General features: G+C 40.9%; 1 protein-coding gene and 1 long non-coding RNA gene across 26 annotated transcripts in view; one reads left to right on the plus strand and one right to left on the minus strand.

Annotated features, from left to right (window-relative positions):
• KCNMA1 (potassium calcium-activated channel subfamily M alpha 1) overlaps positions 1–25,141 on the minus strand; it is a 770,960-nt gene that overhangs the window by 33,597 nt on the left and 712,222 nt on the right. For 13 of the 25 annotated variants that reach the window (XM_012502971.2, XM_012502968.2, XM_004091158.3 and 10 more), the window contains 2 exons: positions 13,148–13,261; positions 8,208–8,338 (listed from right to left, as the gene is read on the minus strand). In XM_012502971.2, the coding sequence (XP_012358425.1) occupies positions 8,208–8,338; positions 13,148–13,261 (245 nt within the window). Of the gene's footprint in view, positions 1–8,207; positions 8,339–12,267; positions 12,349–13,147; positions 13,262–25,141 lie in introns of all 25 variants that reach the window. The other 12 variants (XM_030799216.1, XM_030799201.1, XM_030799209.1 and 9 more) reach the window with 1 other exon arrangement.
• Positions 1–25,141, plus strand: part of LOC105739015 — a 97,064-nt gene that overhangs the window by 15,127 nt on the left and 56,796 nt on the right. The gene's annotated exons all lie outside the window — the stretch shown is intronic.

The following is a 25,141-nucleotide window of genomic DNA, read 5'->3' on the forward strand; positions in this document are numbered from 1 at the left end:
TTTATTTTTTTAAAGTATAATTATCGGAGCTTATGTTTCACAGTTAATGCTGTCAAGCCTTTTAAACTAATTGGTCTTTTATAGAAAATTTAACTGAAAATTAACACATCTTTTAATAACATTGCCTTAACTTTAATGGCTCTCTGCCTTTCGTTTATAATTGCTCTAAAATTGTCATTTTCTATGTCATAGCTGCCATTTTTTATATTTGCTAGTTTTCATGGTGTAGATTTTTGTTTTTAGTATTTTTCTTTCGTGAGGGATGAAAATGATTGGATTTTTTTTCCCTATCCCAGGCCTGCCTGGCCTGATGTGACAGCAGTGGTCTGTCCTGAGTCTAGCAGGACATACCTCCATGTACCCGATTGACACCACTGCTAGCTCCTCTGCCTCGGGACGGCCATGTGCCCTCTGTCTCTGTGTGAGCAGTCGAAATAGAGGCTCTTGAGTGGAGTGTAAGAAATAGGGTCACGGAGCAATAAATTGTTTATGTAACTAAAATTACATGGCATTAGGTTAGCTTGGACTGGTAGAGAAATCAGGCCTCTCCATAACACCAGGTTCAAGGGTTTGGCCCTTAATGAAAGTATAGGAAAAACAGTAAATCATGTGAACCCACATTCCAGATGGTCACACTCTCCAGTCTTACTGACATAATTTCATTTCTGGCAAACAGAGGCCAGCTCTCTGACATTAAAGATGAGAACATGGAATCATATCTTCTGGGTACCCCGACTCATCTACCCACTAAGCTCCCAAATATTATCTAAGATGTGTGTTCGTGAAAGAGAGAAAGAGAGAGGATAAGTGCACACAAACACATAAATATATATACATATATGTACATGCATATATACCAACAAAATCTGCTTCTTTGTAATTACATGTGATCTTAAGAAATACGTATCTGCTCTGTGAAAGATTTTCATATGCCTTTGCCATTCTCCGATTAGCAGAAAGTCGTAAGGGGTAACATCATTCCCATTTAACAGCTGGGCCCCAGACAGTAGAAAAAATGTGCAAGGGCTGCCAGTGAGCCAGGACCAGAAGCTACAAGTCCTAATTCATGGCCCAGTTTCCCTCCTCCAAGTCACTGCCTTTATTCTGAAAATATGAATGCACTGGACATGCAAACTCCTGCCCTGGGCATTGTGGTGCAGTGGGCAGAGAAAAGACACACCTGGCTTAACTGGCTCACATTGAAATTTCTCTCTAGCTGCTGGGGGATCCTGCAGCAGGGGTCTCTTCATAGGCTGGCATTCACACTCCTCAGATGTATTGTACACTAGCAACAGGGGCCTCTGCTTTTCTCTGCTCTTTCTCTTAAAACTGTTATGATATGCTTTTTCCGCAAACCTAAAGCTTCATTAAATCTTGTTTTCTAAAAAAAATGACAACACTCCCAACTTGTGTGCATTGGAACTCATTAGCTCTTGTAGTAGGGTTCCCCTTTTTCTCCTCAGAAGGAGGTAGCTCCTCACTGCTCCTTCAATAATGATGGTTCAGTGTGATTTGTATCTGTTTAGGAAAGGTCCAAGGCTCAAGGAAAATGGACATCATGTGCACAACCTCCTAACTCAGAGGACAAGCAAATGACCAGAAGGCCAAGCATGCTGTCTGACCACAGACATTGTAATGCAGACACGTAAGATTAGAAGCAAAAGGCGGGAGGCTGGTAAGGCCAGGACAGTGGGATGAACCAAGGGGAAGGGACATGAATGAAGCAGGCCTGGTGGGATGCAACAGAAAGTAGTGTGGACTGTGGCTAAAGGGAGCAGCTGCTCAGCTCAAGCCAATAGCTGCTTTATGGGAATCTGGGACTCTGCCTTCTGACTCTAATTTAAAGAAGGCAGGAACCCAGATTTTATATAAAATCTTATTTTAAAATATTGGCAACAAATTCAATTTAAAAATAAAAACTTGATAAATGCAGAAGTTGTCTGTGGGGTGGATGTAGACTGCAATGTGACATTTCGAGACTTCTATACAGATCTTTTATTAGAAACAAGATATCAAGCCAAGTACTATGCCAATATATTGTGCTATTTCTTCTTCTAAAATGAGTGCATGAGGATGGGGTGTTGGACAAAAAAAATAATCAAGGGTTGCACTTCAAGAATCAACTCAGTGACAGGCTCTCTGTCCTAGCCAGCGTATCCATAAACAGCGGCATTAGGAGGATGCTGGTGGCTTTCAGAAGAAGGTGGATCCTCTCGCCAAGTCTGAAGTGTCTCATCCTAGACTTAGAACTTGGCAGGATGTGGTCTATTGTACTCAGAATACTCAGTGTGGCCAGTGGCCTTGCCTTCTTGATTGCTCTCCTGTCTACCACATTCCAACCACAATGGCCTCCAACTGCTTCCTCCAACAAACCAAATCCAGCTTGTCACCACTGTGCAGCTTTGGACTTTGCAGTGTTTTCTCCTTCTGTTTTTTTCAGTGTCAGGTTCAATGTTACCTCCTAGGATAATTTTACTCTGACCACTGAGGGTAAAAGAGGTCTCCACACGTATTCAAGCTATTTCATGTTCTTCAAATCAATTATCCTTATGTGACACTAATTCATTTATTCACTTACCTATTTACTCTTAACCCACTAGAATGAAAGTTTAAATAACATGAGGGCAAGGTCTTCATCTTTCTTTTTTTTTTGACTTTTTATTATTATTATTATACTTTAAGTTTTAGGGAACACGTGCACAATGTGCAGGTTTGTTACATATGTATCCATGTGCCATATTGGTTTGCTGCACCCATTAACTCGTCATTTAGCATTAGGTATATCTCCTAATGCTGTCCCTCCCCCCTCCCCCCACCCCACAACAGTCACCGGAGTGTGATGTTCCCCTTCCTGTGTCTGTGTGTTCTCATTGTTCAATTCCCACCTGTGAGTGAGAACATGCGGTGTTTGGTTTTTTGTCCTTGTGATAGTTTACTGAGAATGATGTTTTCCAGTTTCATCCATGTCCCTAAAAAGGACATGAAGTCATCGTTTTTATGGCTGCATAGTATTCCATGGTGTATATGTGCCATATTTTATTAATCCAGTCTATCATTGTTGGACATTTGGGTTGGTTCCAACTCTTTGCTATTGTGAATAGTGCCGCAATAAACATACGTGTGCATGTGTCTTTATAGCAGCATGATTTATAGTCCTTTGGGTATATACCCAGTAATGGGATGGCTGGGTCAAATGGTATTTCTAATTCTAGATCCGTGAGGAATCACCACACTGACTTCCACAATGGTTGAACTAGTTTACCGTCCCACCAACAGTGTAAAAGTGTTCCTATTTCTCCACATCCTCTCCAGCACCTGTTGTTTCCTGACTTTTTAATGATTGCCATTCTAACTGGTGTGAGATGGTATCTCATTGTGGATTTGATTTGCATTTCTCTGATGGCCAGTGATGATGAGCATTTTTTCATGTGTTTTTTGGCTGCATAAATGTCTTCTTTTGAGAAGTGTCTGTTCGTGTCCTTCACCCACTTTTTGATGGGGTTGTTTGTTTTTTTCTTGTAAATTTGTTTGAGTTCATTGTAGATTCTGGATATTAGCCCTTTGTCAGATGAGTAGGTTGCAAAAATTTTCTCCCATTTTGTAGGTTGCCTGTTCACTCTGATGGTAGTTTCTTTTGCTGTGCAGAAGCTCTTTAGTTTAATGAGATCCCATTTGTCAATTTTGGCTTTTGTTGCCATTGCTTTTGGTGTCTTAGACATGAAGTCCTTGCCCATGCCTATGTCCTGAATGGTATTGCCTAGGATTTCTTCTAGGGTTTTTAAGGTTTTAGGTCTAACATGTAAGTCTTTAATCCATCTTGAATTCATTTTTGTATAAGGTGTAAGGAAGGGATCCAGTTTCAGCTTTCTACATATGGCTAGCCAGTTTTCCCAGCACCATTTATTAAATAGGGAATCCTTTTCCCATTGCTTGTTTTTGTCAGGTTTGTCAAAGATCAGATAGTTGTAGATATGTGACATTATTTCTGAGGGCTCTGTTCTGTTCCATTGATCTATATCTCTGTATTGGTACCAGTACCTTACTGTTTTGGTTACTGTAGCCTTGTAGTATACAACTGAATCCCCAGCATGGGGAATCATGCCTGGTGTCCAGTAAGTGCCCAATAAATGTATTGATTAAAGACACTAGCAACAATAAATACATACAGAGCTTGTCAAGTGCTAAGCACTGCTCTAATTGCTTTACAACCTTTACTCATTTACTCATCTCTGCAACCCTGTGACATAGGTACTATTATTATCTTCATTTTAAAGATGAGAAAACTGAGGCACAGAGAGGTTAAGGTTAGGCAGCCAGTAAACAGCAGTTCTGAAATCCAGATCTAAGCCATCTGGCTCTTGAGTCCATGTCCAGTATTCACTTTTCAGGGTCCAAGTGGAGCTTAAATTGGGGCTGGGGTTGGGCGAAAGTGATTGCTGGATGAAAAAGAAATCTGAATACTCATATGTGAGTCTCACCCCTAAAAACAGAGAGGATTCCTTTCATCTGGTGCGACTGTGTGCATCAAGATGGTATCATTCTGAAAAATACATTTCTAAGTTGTGATCTTCTTAGAGACATATATCCAAAAACCTAATTATTCCCTCTCATCCTGTGTTTCTGCTGTTGATTTGTGAGATAAAGCCACAGGGCCATGTCTGTAACATGCTGATCTGTTCTAGGGATGCCTGTGATGAATCAAAATATTATTCTTTTAACAAATGAAGCAGTAAGCAGCAGGAGTTGGGTTATGAAGGACAATATTCAGAGAATGTTTAGACACATGATTAAATGACAATTTGGGGAGGAGTGCTAGAAAAAGGAGACTGTCGACATCTGAAGACATTTGTGTGTGGATGTTGTGATGTTGCTTATGAGTGAATGCCTGCAATGAAAGTTCACCTGTGTCTCTTGCTGTTTGGAGGAGTCTCACTTTCTCAATTTATATTCCTGACAGCCCTTTTTCTTCCTTCTAGTTACTGCCTTGGCACTTGACTAATCTGCTTTTTCATACATTAGGGTTGGGGTAGAATGCAAAGAAATCATAGGTAACATTTTATCAAAACATCTGGATCCAACTGGATTCTACTCAAGACCTCATTATGAAGCTTGTTCTTCCTAGACAATGAAAACAAGACCTGGAATAATTTGATAGGCATTTTGATTAATGATTTGAAAAGTTACCATCAATGACTTACTTAAATATGTCTTGCTTCAACACTTAAACGAAGAATATTCACATTATTGTCCAAAAGATTCAGTAGTATAGCTAAAGTGCCTCGCACAGTTCTGGGCCCTTAGTAAATGATGCTCCTGACGATAAATACAATGACAGTTACCAGATTCCTGACACCCTTTTATCCTAGGCTAGAATGCAGAAGACATGCTGCTCCCATACTATTGCATCCAAACATGCCTTAGTCACACTATCCCAAACATTTTTGTTTGCATTTCAAAGGAGATGGGAGATGGCTTGTTTAAAAATTTCAAATCAATTCACTTTAAATTCTCATTTGAATTTCCAAGAACTGACTACCTACTGATGATATAGATGCTTGTGCAACTCAAATCCAGATGGGCCCCCACCTCCACCCTGTGGCTACCATATGCCCCTTTGGCTGTGTTGAGAAGAAGTTCTCTGGTGCTCAAACTGATTTTATTCCTTGGAAACAGGGCTGGTTTCATGGGTGTTCAGCCTATGTAGTTGCACAGGGCCATAGTCAGACACGTCTCTGTTGTTTTATTATTTTATTTTATATTTTATTTTATTTTATTTTATTTTATTTTATTTTTTGAGACAGGGTCTCACTCTGTCACCCAGGCTGGAGTACAGTGGCGCTATATCATCTCACAGCAACCTTCACCTCCCAGGCTCAAGCGATTCTCATGCCTCAGCCTCCCAAGTAGCTGGGATTACAGGTGCGCACCACCACACCCAGCTAATTTTTTTATATTTTTAGTAGAGACAGGGTTTCGCCATGTTGCCCAGGCTGGTCTCAAACTCCTGGGCTCAAGTGATCTGCCCACCTCGGCCTTCTAAAGTGCTGGGATTACAAACGTTAGCCACCACGCCCAGCCCCAAGTCTCATTTGTTTTAATACTCTGCTGTCACCATTTTGAAATTCTTAGTAATTCATGAAAAGTGACCTTGCAAATTATATAGCCAGTCCTGCTAGAAACATACTGAATATCTGATATGTAGAAACATAAACAATTTTATAAATTTGGAATTTTAAAAATGTTATGATTATTTTGTAGTTCTGAAGAAAAAAATTCTACTGTAAATACTTTAACCAGCTCTTAGAACAGTTTTCTGAAATCTCTGTAATTAGGATCAGAACGAAAATAAAAATTTCTAATGAGATGAATTACCAAAATCCATTTGAAACTGGATTTGCAGAATATGAGGCCTAGGACTGAGAATATGGTCTTCTTAGGAACACATCTTGAGGCTTCTATCATTCCTTCTGGCTTGCTCAAGGAGTTTGCCCAAACTGAGCCCAACATCACTAGCAGCTAGAAAGGTTAGCCTTGGTATCATCAGGCCATAAGAAAGATCATGAGCCCCAGGAAACCAAGGGAGCCCTTTTCCAAGGACCATTTTATCTCCTTGTTGGCTTGGAAAGTCATGGCATGGCATGAAGCCCAGTCAACCTTAATTCAGATGAATGTCATTTCACAATCATTTTTAAATCCAAAATCCTGATTTTTAACTAAGATATGCTTGCAGTTGGACAATGTTCAGGCATACAGAATAACCCAAATTAGTCTTAAAAAGCTTTATGTTTTTCTTTCCTCAAATAGAGGTCCTTCTGGGATTAGCATTATTTAATGAATAGATGAGACCAGTGCATAATTAGCATATCAGTTGTTTAGCACATTCAGGAGAATAACCTTCAGCACTTTAAGAAATATACCTGTGTAAAAACTCTGAGTTCTGTTTATGGTTTTAATGTGTTCAGAAAAGCTCTTTATCATGGATTCTCCAAAGGTCAGTTTTTGTTCAGCCTATGTCTGCATTTTCACAAATTGAGAATTTGAGAACTCCAAAATAAAGAAGCTTTTCTATATAATAAATAAAGATGCTCAGTGGGAAGACTTCATAATACCCAGGTTATGACTCATTCTAAATGTCTACTTTTGCCTTTTGCAGTGAAAGATGGCTCCATTATGTTGGGACCCATTTTTAATCGTTATTTGTTTTTTGGTTGCAAAAGTGAAAAAACAAATGCCTGATTGCTAGATGCACATCAAGTTATAAAAGAAACCAAAGATGTGTTTGATCCCCCGGCCAGCCCACTCTCCTGCATCTGCCACTAACTCCTCCCTGCAGCAGATACCCAGCCAGGCCTTGCCTCCATGACTGGTTCTCTCCCAAGGACTTCAGTCTCAGTGACAGGCCTGGCAGTTACCTTTGACCCACTGTCCTCTCCACCTTCTGCTCATGTTCAATCTTTTCCCAAGTCCTATTAATTGTACTGCCCAATACCTCTGAGCTCCATCCACCTCCCTCAATCCCGACACCAGCTCTATCCTAGTCCAAGCCATGACAGCCTCTTACTCAGATCCCCTGCCACCATCTTGTACCTCTGAATCATCCTCCCTAAAACAGCCAAGGCAATCCCCTTAAAGCATGAACCTGATTATGTCACTCTCCAACTAAAATCCTTCAGTGCCTCTTCATTATTCTTAAGAAAAAGTCCAAAACTATGAAAATGGGTTTCAAGGTCCTGCAGGTCTAACCTTGGCCATCCTCCTGCACCCTTGTTTCATCATGGTCCAGCCTCACAGGGTTTCTTTGCATTCTTTGGGAGCCTCAGGTCCCCCCCATCACCAGGTTTTGCATTTGCTTTCTTTCTTCTTCAGAGAATGCTCTTCCCCCAAGATCTCCCCTCTTTATGGCTCCAATTTTAGCATAAAATGTACAACTTCCTTGGGGAATTTTTCCGGGATCCCCAAAACCAGGTCAGGCCCTCACCTATATTTCCTCCTAGCCTGCCTTGCCTTCCTTGCACTTGAGGAATTTATAATCAAACATTTACTTGTGTGATGGTTTTATAATGTAGGTCTCCCCTTCTAGGGTGTGAGCTTCTAGGAGTCTTGCTCTCCACTGTGGCCCCAGTGCAGCCCAGAGCCTCAAAGGTTGGAGGTGCTCTATTGGCACATCCTCCACCCTTGAGTGAGGAGGAGGGAACAGGATAACTCACCGCACTCATGAGCGAGTCCAGGACACTGACGGCAAACGCTGTCCCGCAGGCAAAGGGCTGCGTGAGGTACAGTTCTGTATCGGGGTCATCATCATCGTCTTGGTCCAAAAACTGAACATTAGTATCGTTCACTAGAAAAAGCATAAAATAAGAATTAGCTCTGAAGACCACACACAGGCAGTGAAGCCAGAGGGAGACCAGGCTACTGGTTTAGAAACACTGAAGTCATTGAGAAGGAAACAAAAGCATGGAATAAGCTGTAGATGGATCTTCGGGTAAGGGGGGCAGTGGGACTCAATGGACTGTTCCTGTGTCACTGTTTAAGTGTCTGAGACCTGGAGAGCAAAGAGTTCAAGCAGGCTTGCTCCACGGCAGGCCGCTGGAGGACCAACAGACTGTGCTGCCAGTCTTTTGGCATAGCTTTAGGATCATGACCTAAAAACACTTCCCAGTGTTTTTTGGTAACCAAGTCCTTTGAGAGATGGACATATTTCAATGATGAGCAGCCATGCTGGGATAGTCATTTTAGCCACAATGAAAAGAAAGCAGCTTATTGGGATTAAAGAGCGCTGGAAGGGGAGCACAGCAAAGGCAGATAGCAAGGAATTCACCCGCAGGCATAACCCGCAGCCTACCCACTGGGATTGGCCTGGGTTGTTCCCCGGGTCCCAGGCCCTAAATCCAGGTCCACACCCAATAAGCCGTGTTTAATACTCAGGAAACTCCAGGTGGGACGGATGACTGTCTGTCTCCTGCTGCTTGCTGACAAGGACTTGCTCTGAATTTTGAGTTGCATGGGGACGCCCACGTTCTCCCTTTCCCCTCCTAAACAGCTCAATCTTTTATGTGCTTGCATTCAAGCAGATGCAGCATTGGATGCTGTATTTCATTTCCATCTGAGGATTCCTCAAGGACTCCTCCTGCAAGTACGTGCAGACTGATTAGTTGTGTCACTCAGATGTCTTTAACTTATTAAAGATTAAATGACAAATTAATTTCCATTCCCATCTCGGCTTTGGAAATTATCAGTTTTGCAGAGCAAGTAATAGGGGGAAAGTTGGTGAGGGGATGGAAGAAGGGGGCACTCACAATTTCTAAAATAATTATTTTAGAGAACAGATGAGGTTTCCTTTCCCTGATTCAACAGCTAATTCTCTTATCTAGAGTTATTGTTTTAATTTTTTAAGCAACTTTCTTGATAACTCTTTTTAAAAAAAAAAAAAAACTTTTGTTTATTGTATGAAGCAGAATAAATGATACTAGCATGAAAGGCTAGGCATGGAATTAGTATTTTTAAATGACACCATCTTGTTTCCCTAGAGAAAGATTCTAATGGGGAAAATCTTTGCTCTGTTCTTCCAAAATTGGTCACATTTGGGTCCCCATTGTTTCAGCAGCAATTGAATTGCAGGCTAGTGGTCTAAGTCCAAAATCCAGGCTCTGACAACTGGGCTTCAGTCCAGCCTGTGCTGCCAACTTCCTTGGGCAAAGCATTTCATCATTCTACACCTTAGTTTCTGTCTCTGTAAAATTGAGGAGTTATAGCAGCTCTCTCATGAGGCTGTCAGGAGGCTCATACGAATGGGATTGTGCCCAGTAAGCCTGGCCCAGCATCTGGATCATGCCATGACTTGATAAATACCAGCTGCTGTCATGATCTCCCTTCCGGCATTAAATACCTGTCCACCCATTACAGCATGAAAATGCCCAGTTTCCCTCTGCCTCTCTTGGAAACACTGAAGGTCTTGCCCAGGGGTCTTTCAAGAGGTAGTTTTTCATCACCTCCCTTCACTTGTCCAAAGGGATGTTGTAGGCCACCATTTAGTCTTTCTGATTTGTGAATCAGAAAATGTAAACTGGAGACCACATATGGAAGAATGTGGTTTTAGTTACTTGTAATAGCCACCAATGGTGTGTGTGGCAATGCTCTGAAAAGCACAGCATCTGTTACCTCTTATCAGGAAGACAGGGAAGGGTTGGTACCAGATATGGAGGTGAAGTGACTCCAAGTAGGGGGAGGGGACTCCAAATTGTCAGTGAGCTAGACATCTGGGGCAATGGGAAAAGCCCTCCAAGAGACTAGCCAGGGTCCAGTGAATACCCTGTATATCGTTCTGAAATACCGAGTCTCAGAAGGAGAGCAAGCAGTGCTACTCAAGGCCTGTTTCACAGAACAGTAATTATGTGGGTGATAAGAGGTACCCACGTAATCACCCCAAAGCATATGTGGTCAAATACAATTGGAATAGTCAGGCGAAACAGCTTTAACACAGTCCTTTCTTGTGAGACTCAAAGGAGCCTTTGCCATGCTAACGTCAGTTGAGAGGCTCCAAGTAGATGAAGAGTGGAATGTGCTACACAGCTTTGAAAGCTTGTGTGGCCTTGGTGCCCTCTGTGTCTCTTAAAATTCATTATACTGGCCTGGCATAATGCAGAACACATCTCAGAACACGTAGATAAATAAGGAGTATTTGTGGGGGATGTGGGAGGTGAAGTGGTCTGAGGAGGGCGGTATAGCGGCTAAAGAAATAGGTTTCAAGGCAGAAGACAAGGGTGGTGTGGGCACCTGAAAGATTCTCTGAACACAAGGAAGAAATCTGGTGTGGGACAAAGGCTTCAGGAGAGTCAATGATGCTAATCAAATACCAGAATTGTTGCCTTAGGTTTGGGGCACCAAGCTTTTCCTTTTCTCATCTACTAATGACAAATTAAGATATCCTAGTTAGTCAGCGGCATGTGAATTCCAATTAGAAAATGAAATTCCTGGCAGTGAGGATTCTGAAATGTTGCTGTAGGTTTGTGAGATGGAGATGTTTGGATTAATTTTCCAACCAGAGGTGTGGACCACATGAGCCCTGGGTCTCTTGTGGCCCTCCAGTTCTGAGGAGAGCAATCCAGAAACCTAGGGCTTTTAAACAACTACACTAAACATGAAAAAGATACCCCTCCTACAGCTGGAAAGAGAAAATAGTGTGATACTCCCTGATCTGAGTTAATTTGTCCTGATAAACAGCTATACCTACAATAATGCACTGCTGAGTGGTGGACAATCTATTCCTTAGTTTCTAGACACCTTGCAAGCAAGATTACTGTGTTGAAAGCCTGCTCCCTTATTTTGAAATATATTTTTGGGCCAAGAAAATGGAGTGTTCATTTCATTTGTGAGTCATGTGAAGGCAGGTGCTCCCACCTCTCTATCCACCCCTCTGCTGAGCAGCACTTTTGCTGTCTCTATTTAGAAGATCAATCCCCAGTTCTGAGACCTGCTGCTGATGGGTGCCCTTCATGGGGTTATTAACCAAGTCACGGGGAAGTGGGGAAGAACCTAACAAATGCAGTCATGACTGGAGGCCTTTATCTTCCACCTGAGTCCATTGTGAATCTCCCAGAGAGGATTCTGGGCTGGGATTGGGGGCCAGAGTGCAATGTTGCATCTGGGTGGCTGCTAACCTTATCCTCTGCACCCTTCTTGAAATCTGCCTTTAGTAAAAAAGGTTCCCTAGGGGCCGGGTGTTTTTATGGTTTCAGAACCAGAGCTTCTGAGAAATGCCCTAGTGGGGGGGGGAAGGGCAAATAAAGTCAGAATAAAGAAAAATAAACAGCTGGAGGGAAGGCGCCATCTTAGGTTTCTTATCTTAAAATTTTGATATTCTCCTTTGACTTCCTCTGAGAGCTGTAAAGACATGTCATTCAAACTGACAGTGTGTTGGAAGAGGAGTAGAAGGGAGAAGGCGGGAGAGCAGGGTGACAAAAAAAAAGTGGGGAAAAAAGGCTCAGGCCAGAGAAAATGAATTAGAGCAAAGATGCTTTGGAAACAACTGCCAGGTCAGATGGGTGTGATCAAAGGTTTACTGATGCTGTGTGGGGAAAAAATCATTAAGAAAGGCCAGAACAAGACAGTCGATTCCAACCAGAGCCACAAATAAAACACATTCAAAGCAGTGCCATGGGGTAGCCTTTCTGTTACAGCCGGTGAAATAAAAACAAGCTGATGATAGTTGGAAACACCAACAACAGAACAAAAGGAGATACTGATGTGAAGGAAAACAGTGCTTCTTACCCAGTTCAGTTATCATTAGAATGTGCGTCCCACTGTTTTTTTCCTGATTGACTGATACCAAAGGCAACTTGCCCGGTTTAGCTAATTGGATACAGCATTTAAGGGTTGGGGAAAGGGAGTGGAGGAAAGTACAGAAAAAGAAGACAGTGAGGGAATAACAGAGGAAACATTCTCAAGTAAAGGGACCCCGGACCACAGGTAGTTTGCATTTGTCTTGGGGGAAGAGGCCACTCTACAGTTTTGCACACTCCACTAATGGTAACAGGGAGTGCCATGGCCAGGTTAGAAGTTAGATTCTATTGTCCAACCAACATGGCCCTCAAAACCCCATCATTTTGGGGGCCAGGATGGCATTTGTTGAAAATGGCTTTTGGCTGAGATATTCAACTACGATACATTAAATGTAGAGTTATTACACATTAGCCCAGGGCTTTTACCTTGTTCCTAAAATGGGTTTGGCTTAGATCCGAGACTTTGTAGATCAGTGGAGGGCTCAGATTTTAGGAGCTGTCCAATCAGAATGCTCAAAAGAGGTTCTTACAGTAAAAATCACCAGAAAGAATCCATGAACTAAGCCTTTCCTCCTTTCCTCTCCATTCCCAATTGAATGCCCCAATCGCAAATCCATCATCTCATGCTCCTTTGAAAACAGTGACCAGCATGAAGGAAACTGTCTATTCATCTCAGAAGAAAGATAGATCAGTTTTCCCTTCCAGTAATCTGCCATATTTCTACCCATACCTTCCTCCCAGCCCCCTCAAAACAAACCCCATAGCAGCTACAAAGTTGAAAGGGCTAAGAAACAAACCAACCTCCTCATATCCTGTATGGTTTGAAAGAGAGAACAAAAACTCCCCCCAAAGCTGACATTGACCCTTACCTAGTTCAGTGATGATGGGGATGTTGACCCCAGTTGTGATGGATGGTTGACGTAACATCCCGTGCACTGGGCTGTTATCTGGAGAGGATCTATCCATTCCTGGAGGTGTGAACCCTAGTGGGAAGGAAACAGAGGAGGAAGAAAAGTCAGAGAAGTAGAAAATTTGGAAATAATCAGAGTACACTCTATACACACAACCCCAAAAATGTAGCTTATGCATTATTCACAGGTCAACAATTAGCATTCCCAGGATAAACTCTGATGATTAATTCTTTAGAAGGACAGGGTAGGAAACCATTATAAATAATCGTAACTCACTTCATAGTTCCCTAAAAAATCCAGACTCCATATCAATTATTTATTCTGCTCATAGATTTTGGCTCTCATCTCTTTCCAGGAACACAGGAAAATTATACCCTGTGCCCCCTTGAAGTTAGGTATGGCCATGTGACACATGAAATGCTCTGGCCCATGAAAAGTGAGCAGAGCAGTGCATATCACTGCTGGTTCAGGTATTGGACAGCCATCTCTCTCTTCCCAGGCCATAGCAACCGTGAGGATACAGGTTACTATGGAGATGAAGGCTAGACAGCAGCCCTGGACAGTTACCCAGACCCACAAAGCATTCTGAGTGAGTGAAGAATAAAGCTGTGTTGCTTTAAGCCGCTGAGATTTGTTTGTTTGTTTGTTTGTTGTTGTTGTTATCACCACATAACCTAACCTGGCCTGTTACCATAAACCAATCAATTGCTTATCTTCTTGCTGGTGAGTGACTTAGGCCTCAGTTTTCACAGAGTTCTGGCCAATGGGAGGTGTCAGGAAATCTTCCTGGGGCTTTCAGGAAGTGTTTCCTTGCTCTTAAAAAGAAACACATATGAAGAGATTCTCTTTTAATTTACTGAGCACTGTTTTATGTGCCTGTAGTGCCAGGAACTGAGGCACCAGCTGAGGGCATAACTAACTTAGTGATATTGGCTCAAGTGAATGACAGGAAGAGCTATCCTGGAGTTCCTGGGGCAAGCAGCCTGGAGCCATCCCACCTCAGGATTTCTCCCTACGTGAGATTGTATACACATAAACACACACACACACACACACACAAATGTATTTATACATATATGTACACACAATATAATAAGATGTACACATTTTTTCTTTATGTTTAAGCTAAATGGAGAAGGAGTTTACTTGCATCTAAATCCTCCTGACTAATGTATATGCCACCTGCTTATGGCTGATCCCTTGAACTTCCCAGTGTGCCCAACACAGACCACATAAGGTATATGTGGACACAGGAAAATTGGAAAGCAGCCTGCTTGGTCTCTGATTTTGCAGTTTGGGCTTCTTTGGGTCTCAGTTCCAAGCCAAGTACATACCTGGAAGAGGTTGGAACAACTGTAACTTTCAGTTTATTGAGAGTGAGAAATATCCTGGCTAGGCAGAATGGCTGCCTCGTTAAGGTTTTGCATGGACACATATCAGTATTAGAAACCTATTTACCTCCTACATTCATCTGGTGAAAATTAATTTTTCTAACGAAGCATACGGCAGCTCCACGCAAGTGGCAAGACCCAATGCAATTACATTTAGATGACAGGCAAGCATTCACATTCACTTCGGTTTCTCATTTTTGCCCTCAGCGGAATGCTACATGGGCTTATCAATGTATTAGGGACTTTTAGGAACAAAGTCACTTGCTAAATTTCCAAGGACAAAACTCCAAATAGATTATTATGTGACCAGATCCCTGACTCACTTTCCAGCAATGTGACAAGATTGTGTTGAGTCTGGCATTTTGGCTAGGTGTGAGTCAGGAATGAAATACGGGAGCTCAATAATTGCCTGTTGTTTTGGAGGTGCATAATGCATAAAATGCCAGAGAAATATAAAAGGGTTTTCTTACTTTCTGCTCTCCTGTGTATACATTTCTTATCACTGAGTGCCATACTTTCAAAAAGAAAAACAAAGTTTTACTTCATATCCATTCCCTGACTGCATTTAAATTGATTCTTTACATTAATATACTATGAAAAGGGTAAGTCATTTTGATTGACATTGTAGCGTCCATCTTTTCAAACTTTGGAATATATGTTTTTCAGCCAACCACATAACCAAAAACATGCATTTTTAAATGCTAGCTGTTTTCTTCCTCTAGGATGGTGAAGGGGAAAACTAAACTGTTTTCATCAGAAGTTTCATTCAAAAGCATGAAAAACTGGAAGTGACAGCTGTGCAGATTCAGTGGATGTGACGTTTTTGAATTTCTTCAACTTGACAAGTAAACACCTTAAATCGGTAATGCTATATGCATAATACATGGCCTGTATTTTGACATCCATCATCAAATGCTGACTTGAGAAAATACGGGTTTGTACGTCAAGGAATAGCACCCATAAAGCAGGGAGAAATGCAGGTCACACGGTATTAGGAAAACTGTATTTCATTACAGAACTCGCAACAAGCCATGGCATCCTTTTATTTTATCTTATTTAAAGATTCCATTTTCAGCTATGAAAAGACTCAATTCCTTTGCATGAAACTTTCATTTAGAAATGACATGCTTGCTTCATAGGCTTCTTTCATTTTGCTTTCATATTCCATTTTCCCCTTCAGTCACCAGGCCTGGTTTCATTAACATCTGCAACTGACAAACTATGGTGGGTGTCCAAAGACATCTCTCTGTTGAAGGCCCAACTCTCCCCCATGCATGACTCCCAAAAAAAGTGTGCTTTTATTGGCAAGAAAACTTCATGCCTCTTTTTGTTTCCCTACTTTTCTAGTCACACATTTTTAAAAGCAAAAGGCAACAATAAAAGCAAAATTGGCTTCCTCTTTTTCCCTGGTGTAGAGTTATGTTAAAGGTGAACATAATTTATTAGCATTGTTTCTTTCTTAGGAGTTCTGATATGGGAAAATTATGGTCAGAAATGGCAGGACTGTCCCAGATTCCTTAAATGGCTTTGGAGAGAAGAGAAATTCAAGCACCTTCCATAAAGGGATGAGGCAATCTGGCCTTTGATGCCATAGCATGGTGTCCACCCCATTCCTCATAGCTGCATTTGATAAAGGGGCAGGTCTAAACTGTGGCCCAGTCTCTGACCGTCTTGTTCCCCTTCCCATTATTGCTTGCAGCCATGGCTGTATCATGGGTAGCACCTGAAGTCTCTCTACATTAACCAATGCCCTAGTTCTGCATGTGAAAACACTGGCACATGGAATATACTCCAGAGATCTACAGCTAGAGAACAGTGAAACTGGGAAACACTCCCTTCATTAGTTAAACTAACACTTGGGAAGTTAATTTTAGAAACAACCACTTATTTTGCCAGAAAAGATGACTAAGAATATCACCATTAGAGACGTGGAATGAGAAGTCCTCAATCAGGAAAAGACTGAAGTTTAAATCATCCACAGCCGAAGCTATCACCAGATGGGCTCCTGATTCTTTAGCTATGTCCCCATAGCACTTTGTTGATCATGGCCATGGGAGGCAAGTTTTGTGCTAAAAATGACTTCCATATGTTTGTTGGCCATTTGCATATAACATCACTAATGATCAGGAAAACGCAAATCAAAACACAGTGTGATACCACCTTATTCCTGCAAGAATGGCCATAATAAAAATATCAAGAAACAGCAGATATTGGCATGGATGCGGTGAACAGGGAACACCTCTACACTGCTGGCGGCACTGTAAACTACTACAGCCACTATGGAAAATAGTGTGGAGATTCCTCAAAGAACTAGAAGTAGATCTACCATTTTATCCAGCAATCCCACCACTGGGTATCTACCCAGAGGTAAAGAAGTCATTATTTGAAAAAGATACTTGCACACACATGTTTATAGCAGCACAATTCACAATTGCAAAATCATGGAACCAACCCAAATGCCCATTAATAAATGAGGGGATAAAGAAACTGTGATATATATATATATATATATATATATACACACACACACATATATATGTATGTATATATATATATCACATCATATATATGTATATATATATCACATCATATATATGTATATATATCACATCATATATATGTATATATACACATATATATATCACATCATATATATGTATATATATATACATATATATATATATGAGTGAATACTACACAGCCATACAAAGGAATTAATTAACAGCATTTGCAGTGATCTGGATGAGACTGGAGACTATTATTCTAAGTGACGTAACTCAGGAATGGAAAACCAAACATCATATGTTCTCACTGGTATGTGGGAGCCATGCTATGGAGATGCAAAGGCATAAGAATGATACAATGGACTTCAGGGACTTAGGGGTTAAGAGTGGGAGGGAGACGAGGGATAAAAGAATACAAACATGGTGCAGTGTATACTGCTTGGGTGAAGGGTGCACCAAAATCTCACAAATCACCACTAAAGAACTTACTCATGCAACCAAATACCACCTGCACCCCAATACCCCAATAACTTATGGAAACAATAAAAATAAAATAAATAACTTCCAAAGACCACCTGACCTCCTTACACTATAAGTTTTCTCCCCACTCCAATCTTCAGTGGCCGGTGTGGCAGGCTTTTGTTATCTATTTTATTCATTCAGCATGAGGCATAAGTACTTGACCAACTTTATCCTATGACAGGTATTCTCATTCTACATACTGTATAAGAACTTTAGGTCAGAGACTGGATTTTCATTTCTTTGAACTTCCCAGATTATCTACAAAATGCCCAGCACATAGAAAAGAAATAGAATGAAATTGTTAACAGCATGGACTGTAAAGTCAGGTGTCCTGGATTCAAATTCTGGCACCTCTACTTATAAGCCATGGCACTATAAGCACTGTGCAGACTCTCTCCAAGTCTGCTTCTTCATCGATAAACCAGAAATACCTCCTACAAAGGACAATTGTAAGGATAAAATAAAATAATGTATTTAAAACATTTAGTACAATACCTGGTATGAGGCAAGTGCTCAAAAATGCTGGCTACCAATATTAATATTTTATTAGGTATACAATAAGTATTTGTGGATCACTTCCCCTTCCCTATGGATAAAGAACTGAAGAAGTATTTAGTAGATTCTTAAAAAAGATTTTTCACACACAGAAAATCCTAGAATACTAATGAGAAGGTGAGCATTGTGTGTGTGTGTGTGTGTGTGTGTATATATACACAATATTCCTTATGTGATCATAAGGAAAGAAGGACTATGGCTCAGACAAGATATACACAAGTAATGGCTGGAAAAGGGTTCCAGGACACTGTAAACCCAAGTGCATCAGAAATGAGAAAGGCTCAACAGCATTGTTTTTATGAGACTCAAAGCAAAGGCAAGAATGCTCTAGATCTAAACTGGTTAATAATTGAGAATGAAGAAGAGAGGGGAAGGCTGAAATAGAACCCAAAGAAAAAAAAATAGCCAACATTTATTGAGTGCTTACTATGTACTAAATTTTGCTCATGTAATAACTTTGGTTCTCAGAACCATCCTATGTATATACTATTATTTTTCAGAGGAGGAAACTGAAGCACAGAGAAGGTAAGCAACTTGCCCCAGGACATACATCTAGGAATTAGCAGATCTCAGAGCGGAACCCAGGTAAACAAGTCCCAGTGTCTCCTCTGAGCCACCACGCCATATTGCTTCTTATGTGCCAGGCTGGGCTAAGGGTTTTTTCATGGGCCACCTTGTTTATTCCTCCTAACAGTCCCTGTGTGTTTAGGGACTGTTAATATTTGCATTTTGTAGAAGAGGAAAATAAGATTCAGAGCAGTGGCATAACTGGCTCAAGCATACCCAATTGGTAAGTGTCTCTGGGAGCCGCAGCCAGGCAGTCTGACCTCAGACTCCTGACACCTGCAGGCTGTGCCGCATCCCTGACTTGGGTGCTAGCCTTCTCCTTCTAGGTAGTGTCCCTGGCAGGCAAGTCTGAGGCCTGAGCCAGTCTTACTTTTTATTGTTTTCACTTTTAAACAATAGCAGATAACAACTGGGACCCATTGCAGTTATGCTTAACTTGCTTTGGTATGGCAGCATGCACAACTCAGTACATATAATAAATGCTTTATTACAGTACTTTTCCATCGGGGAAACATAAAGTACTTTCTAAATCTTCCCTAGTTAAATCCCCGAGCCTTTCCAGGGAGAGAGGGAGATGGAAATTCTTATCAATCATCTCCCCTAGAATAGATGGAGAAATGAAGGTAAGTGCTTCCCCCACCCCCATAGACTTAACATAAAGGAATTGGTTCAAATGGTGGGCCAAATTATCTTTTATTGTGTGCATATAAATGATGGTTAGAAATCCATATGCTACGTTAAACTAGGGAAATAAATTAGGCCGAGTCATCTAGGTTTGCTGAGACAGGTATTCAATATGAAGTTGTAAAAGGGAAAGATCACCTTTAAAAATGATCTATAAAGACATGTTAAAATCAAGAGAAACATCTCATATTACATCATCTACGAGATGAATTAAATTTCCTGTTAATGCCAGGGAAAAAAAATCTCAAAGGCAAATGTCAGATGAAGTGCAGATCAATAAAAATATTTTGATAAGTAAATGCAACAATGCTATTTAACACATGATTGGCAACTGCTGAAACATAAATTATCCAAATTTCCCATTGCTGCTTATGGGAAAATTATGCAGATTAGAATTTGATTAGGCTTATATCATGAGACTCAATTTGGACTTTTAATCTATTAAGCTCCAATAAATGAGGCATCTGAATAGCTCCCCTGAGCAACTACGGTAATAGCCACAGCAGTCATTTTTGCAGTATATATTCCAAGAAATGCTTCAGCAGCTGAAGTAAAGAAAATTCCATGTATAGAAGCACAATTGCTTTCTAACTTGTAGGGGAAGAAAATCCACGCACACCGGGTTGATTTGGGAAATAGGTTTTTGGAAATGACTGCAAGAAAAATCCAGCCAAAGGAAAAACCTCAGTTTAACCTTGTAATATTTTTTCACAGTGGTTTTCAGTGGCTTCCTATGAAGCTAGAATCCAGAGTCAGGAAGGCCAGGCAGATGACCATGTTCACTCGATAAAAAAAAAGATTATTTACCAAGGCAGCAGCGTCTCCTGAAACTCCCTAAAGGCTACCCCAACAGGGTAGAGGTAGCCCCCAACAAGGTGCTGGAGGTCAGTGTCAAGGAGGGAAGTGGGGAAATGCCCCTGCCAATTTGTGACTCCCCTGCACAAAGCCTAATGACAGTGCTTGGAAACTGTATAAACAGATAATTCTGTGAATCCTGAGCCACACCATAAGATGTCTTTTGCCTCTTCAGCAATCAGTCTATGCTAGAGATACGAGAGCTTTCAAAATCCTCTAATCAATTCCTCCATTCTTCAGATGAAGAAACTGAGGCTTAGAGTGGAGAAGTTATTATATCCAAGGTCACAGAATCAGTTAGCAGCAGAACCAGGATAGTTGATATCTGCTGTTTTCTGTTCCTTTTTAACTCCTTCTATGCATAAGAAACCCATTCCACAGTGTTTGTTGGGGGTGCAGGGAAGAAACTCCGCCCCTACCCTGGAAACAGGAGTGGCAATGTGAAGCCAGGCATCCTGACTTCACAGGGCCGCTGATGGTCATGCACAATCCTGGCCACATCATCGGTTTAGAGATAAGTCTGTCCCCCTCAATCTAGGGCCTGTCCATGTTCTCCCCAGGACATTATGTAAAAGATGGTGAAGGTGCTGTGGTTGCAAAGTCAGGAGCCTGCAGGTGTGGGGCTACTGGCAAGCAGTTAGCCCACCATGGGGTGAATGAAAATAGGGCAAATGAACCAAGAGGTGGAGAGAATGAGATAGAGCTCTGTCATTGTTCAAGTTCCTGCACCCAAATGTGCCTAAAACCAGAGACATCCCAGTTATATTTCTCTGTTTTTACTTAAGCCTTTTTGCATTGGATTTCACTTGCGCCAAAATGTCCCAACTAGTACAATAACTGAGAAAAATCTCCATTCTCTTCGTGGTGAAATGATTCACGCTGGCCTGATTTTCTACTGAAACAAATGACTGCATCTTCATTTAAGGTTTCCTGCTTGTTTCCAGTGACCAGGGACAAGACCTGGCTTAATACTCTCCTCATTTCTTTCTATTTACAGTAACTAACAATGACATTTTTAGCGGTACATTTTTTTAGAGACTGTCTTTGATTAGCACCTTTGGAAGTAGACTCCACCCACTGAATAAAGTGCCCCATCCTTTTTAGAGTTTACATTTTGGGTCCAACCCAAACCAGAGCAAATTAAACCAACCAAACAAACAAAACTTCTCTATAGTTATTTGCCCAATAAGCTTCATAAAATATATTCAGCTCTCAGACAAGTCTCACACACATGAAACAAATATATTTACAAGACTTGTCTCTCCAAGCAGACAGTCTCTTTCCTTAGAATTAGCTTAAAGATGTAGTCCCAGCTATTCGGGAGGCTGAGGCAGGAGAATGGCCTGAACCCCAGATGCGGAGCTTGCAGTGAGCCGAGATTGCACCACTGCACTCCAACCTGGGCAACAGAGCAAGACTCTGTCTCAAAAAAAAAAAAAAAAAAAAAAAGAATTAGCTTAAAGAGCTTACTGTGTAAGATGTTTCTCAGAAGGGTTGGTTAAGGGGAGGAAGGAAGAAAAAGACAAAGCTAGCAACAACTCAAACACACCTAAAACTACAGATTTGGAGAGAAACCTAATATTCACCTGGTCTAATGTCTCCGTTTACCCAAGAGCTCATAGTATCATTGCTTTTTCCACAACATCTCAACTTCTCAGTTTTACCTTATTCTAATTCATCTTACAATTTAAAAATAAGGCCAGATGCAGTGGCTAATGCTTGTAATCCCAGCACTTTGGGGGCCAACGTGAGTGGATTGCTTGAGCTCAGGAGTTCAAGACAAGCCTGAGCAACATGGTGAAACCCTGTCTCTACTAAAACAAAAAAATACAAAAATTAGCTGGGCGTGGTAGAGTGTGCCTGTATTCTCAGCTACTTGGGAGGCTGACATGGGAGGATTGCTTGAGCCAGGGAGGCAGAGGTTGCAGTGAGCCAAGATCGTGCCATTGTACTCCAGCCTGGGTGAAAGGGTGAGACCCTGTCTCAAAAAATAAAATAAAATAAGACATACTTGCTTGGTCAGTATGGATCAAATTACTTATAATTTTACCTCCACTTTGGCCTAAGCAATTGTACTTCTAAAAATATGTGTACAGCCATAATTTCCTTATATTAAAAATTTGGCTGCCAGGGTCTTCATTCATAGGTATTAAGTAACAATATTCCATTGAAAACAACATGAATGTCCAATTTTAGGGAAATTGGTTAAGTATGCATCCACTAAAAATAATGCAGAAAAACATTTAATGACAGAAAAACAGTCATGATAAAATTTTTGTGAAAAACCACAGGTAACATACTAACATGTACGATCCATTTTTTGAGGGTAAAAGTATTTATATCTATGGAAATAAGACTAATATGTCAACTTTCTTATGTCTGAGCAGTAAAATTACAGGGAATGTGCATTTTCTTTTTGGTTTCTATAATTGCTAAATTTTCTAAAATAAACACATTTTATTTATGTAATGAAAAAAATTTAAAAATTATAAATTGATGTTAAAGACCCTGAAATCTCGAAACCTCACATGATCTCTATGGGTTGAGAGCAGCTGGTGAACATGATGGATGGACACAGCTGGTTCATCTGTAAGGGTCTGACAGGTCTTTGAACATCCACTTGATTTGGCAGTTAAGGAGACTGAAGTTCTGAGATGGAAGTGATCAGGCCAAGGTTACAAAGCAAAGGGGCTTTAAAAGAACAGGGCCCAGAGAGAGTTTTCAGGCTTCCTAGTTCTCTGTTATTTCAGCCTCCCACCATCTTGTAAGAGCTACTCAATCTCAGAGCAGAGGCCATTTACATAAAGCACACATGGGCAGTGAAGAGCCCAAGAAACCCACAATGCCCCATGCACACAGGGGAATTGCACACAGGAGCAGTCAGAGCTGGTTTCCAACACAGAGGGAAAGTGGCACCTGCTGATGACCATCCCTGCTCCCACCAGCCTTACCCACTTCAGAAACGCTGTTCCCCCTCTTCCCCACCAACCCAGCTCCTGTCGTTTCTTTACCTCTTCCAGGAAGTCTGCCTTGAATAACTTCTCACATTTAGTTACTTTACGAAGATATTTTCCTCTGCCTTTTTTTCCATCCCCTTTATTCATTATTTTTAAATGTATGAATTATTACTAAATATATACAAATTACTACATATTAATGTTTAAATGTTGTTAAGCATCATTAATTCTCTCTGTTTTATCTTCATATACCCACTGGACTCCCCAATTTCAATATGGCACAGCTTATGCTAGCCTTTCTTTATTGTTTTTATTTATTCTTAATTCCTGTTCTGGGACCCTTCCTCTTTGCTGCCACCACAAGAGGACAAAGACTGTTTTGCCACTAACATGGGATGTCCTCTTTCATGATGGATCACAGTTCCAGTAAACTAGAGGCTTACTATGCCAGGGAAAAGGCAGATATATACATTACAAGACAATGATATCAAGGGGATACTAATAAAATACACAGACACCCCCCCTCATGCTGCCAAGACTATATACCATTTTGTTTCCATTACATCATTTTTTTCTCCCGTTTTGCAAGCATTAATCAAAGAAATGTGAAGAGCTCATTAAAATGATAGATTGACTGAAAATGTAACCACCTTTTCATTATAAACAGTTTCTTTATGTTCTTGGTGCTATGGGCTTTGTTTTTCAGCATTTGTCATGTAGTTCAAATGTCCTTTTACATTTAAAACACCAAATGCCAAATGGGCTCCAGTTGTTTGGTTTAGTATGAATCGATGGCCAGCACAGCAGAAACCAGAACTCCAAAATCACAAGCAAAGTATAACATCCATATCTTAAGCACACAGAAAATTAAGTAGCTGTAAAAGATGGGTTTGCCAAGTGATCCAAGGCCTTGCCATGAAATTCAGGAAAGCAGAATCACATCAAAAACAACTTTCAGCCAGCTGTCTCTGAATGGTTCTAGAGACAAGACGCCTGGCCCAAGATAGTGCCAAGGTTCCAAACATTTGATGGTTCTTTAAAAGAAAGAATTTTTTTTTCTTAAGTGTTGAAGTGTTTCCTGTATATATATTTATGCTGGCAGATGAATACGTAACTGGGACCTTGGATCTTGGGGTCAGGCATTCCCACATACATACACATACGAATCTTCACTAGATGAGGGTTTGATGCTGGTTTGACTCTGAGCATCTCTCTGCACAGCGTGGTCAATAACTTTTGACCACTACCTGAAATAAGCCATACCATTTGTGGTCTAGAACTTGAACACTGTGGCTAGACTGAATGAGCTTAGGTCCTGCCTCTTTCTGTTTCTAATTTGTGATCTGGGGCAATTTATTTAAATTTTGTGTCTCAGTTTCCTCATCTGCAAAATGGAAGAGGAAGATGTCATGAAGATTGAGTAAGTTAATAATAATAATACAGGGAAACTGCTTACAACAGCACCTGGCACAGAGCATGTACTTCATCAGTACTAACTTATTATTATTTATCAACAACAGGGTTGTAAGCTGACAGAGAAAACAAAGCACATGGGTTTTAGTCCCAGGTCAACTCCTACCTCTCTGTGAGAATGTAGAAGGATTCAATGTCTTATCCAAACTCAGTTCTCCCATCCGTAAAATGAGGTAGTAGCAATGTCCCAAATCCCTTTAGATTACCGTGCATCATACATAATATTGAAACCATGATAATTCTGTGTTCAGCTACTCAATTTCGGGAATGTCTATGGAGTCATTCATGGGGTTGTTATTTTAAGGAAGTGGAACACAGGATCCCTCTCTTCCAGAATCCTATCACATTGTCTGTATCAACAAACATATTAAAATTTCATACAAGAGACGTACACCAAATACATTAAACCACAACAACCGTGTAGCTTGCACATCACTACTCCAG

This window comes from Nomascus leucogenys, chromosome 18, assembly GCF_006542625.1.
Source record: "Nomascus leucogenys isolate Asia chromosome 18, Asia_NLE_v1, whole genome shotgun sequence".
Lineage (NCBI taxonomy): Eukaryota > Metazoa > Chordata > Mammalia > Primates > Hylobatidae > Nomascus > Nomascus leucogenys.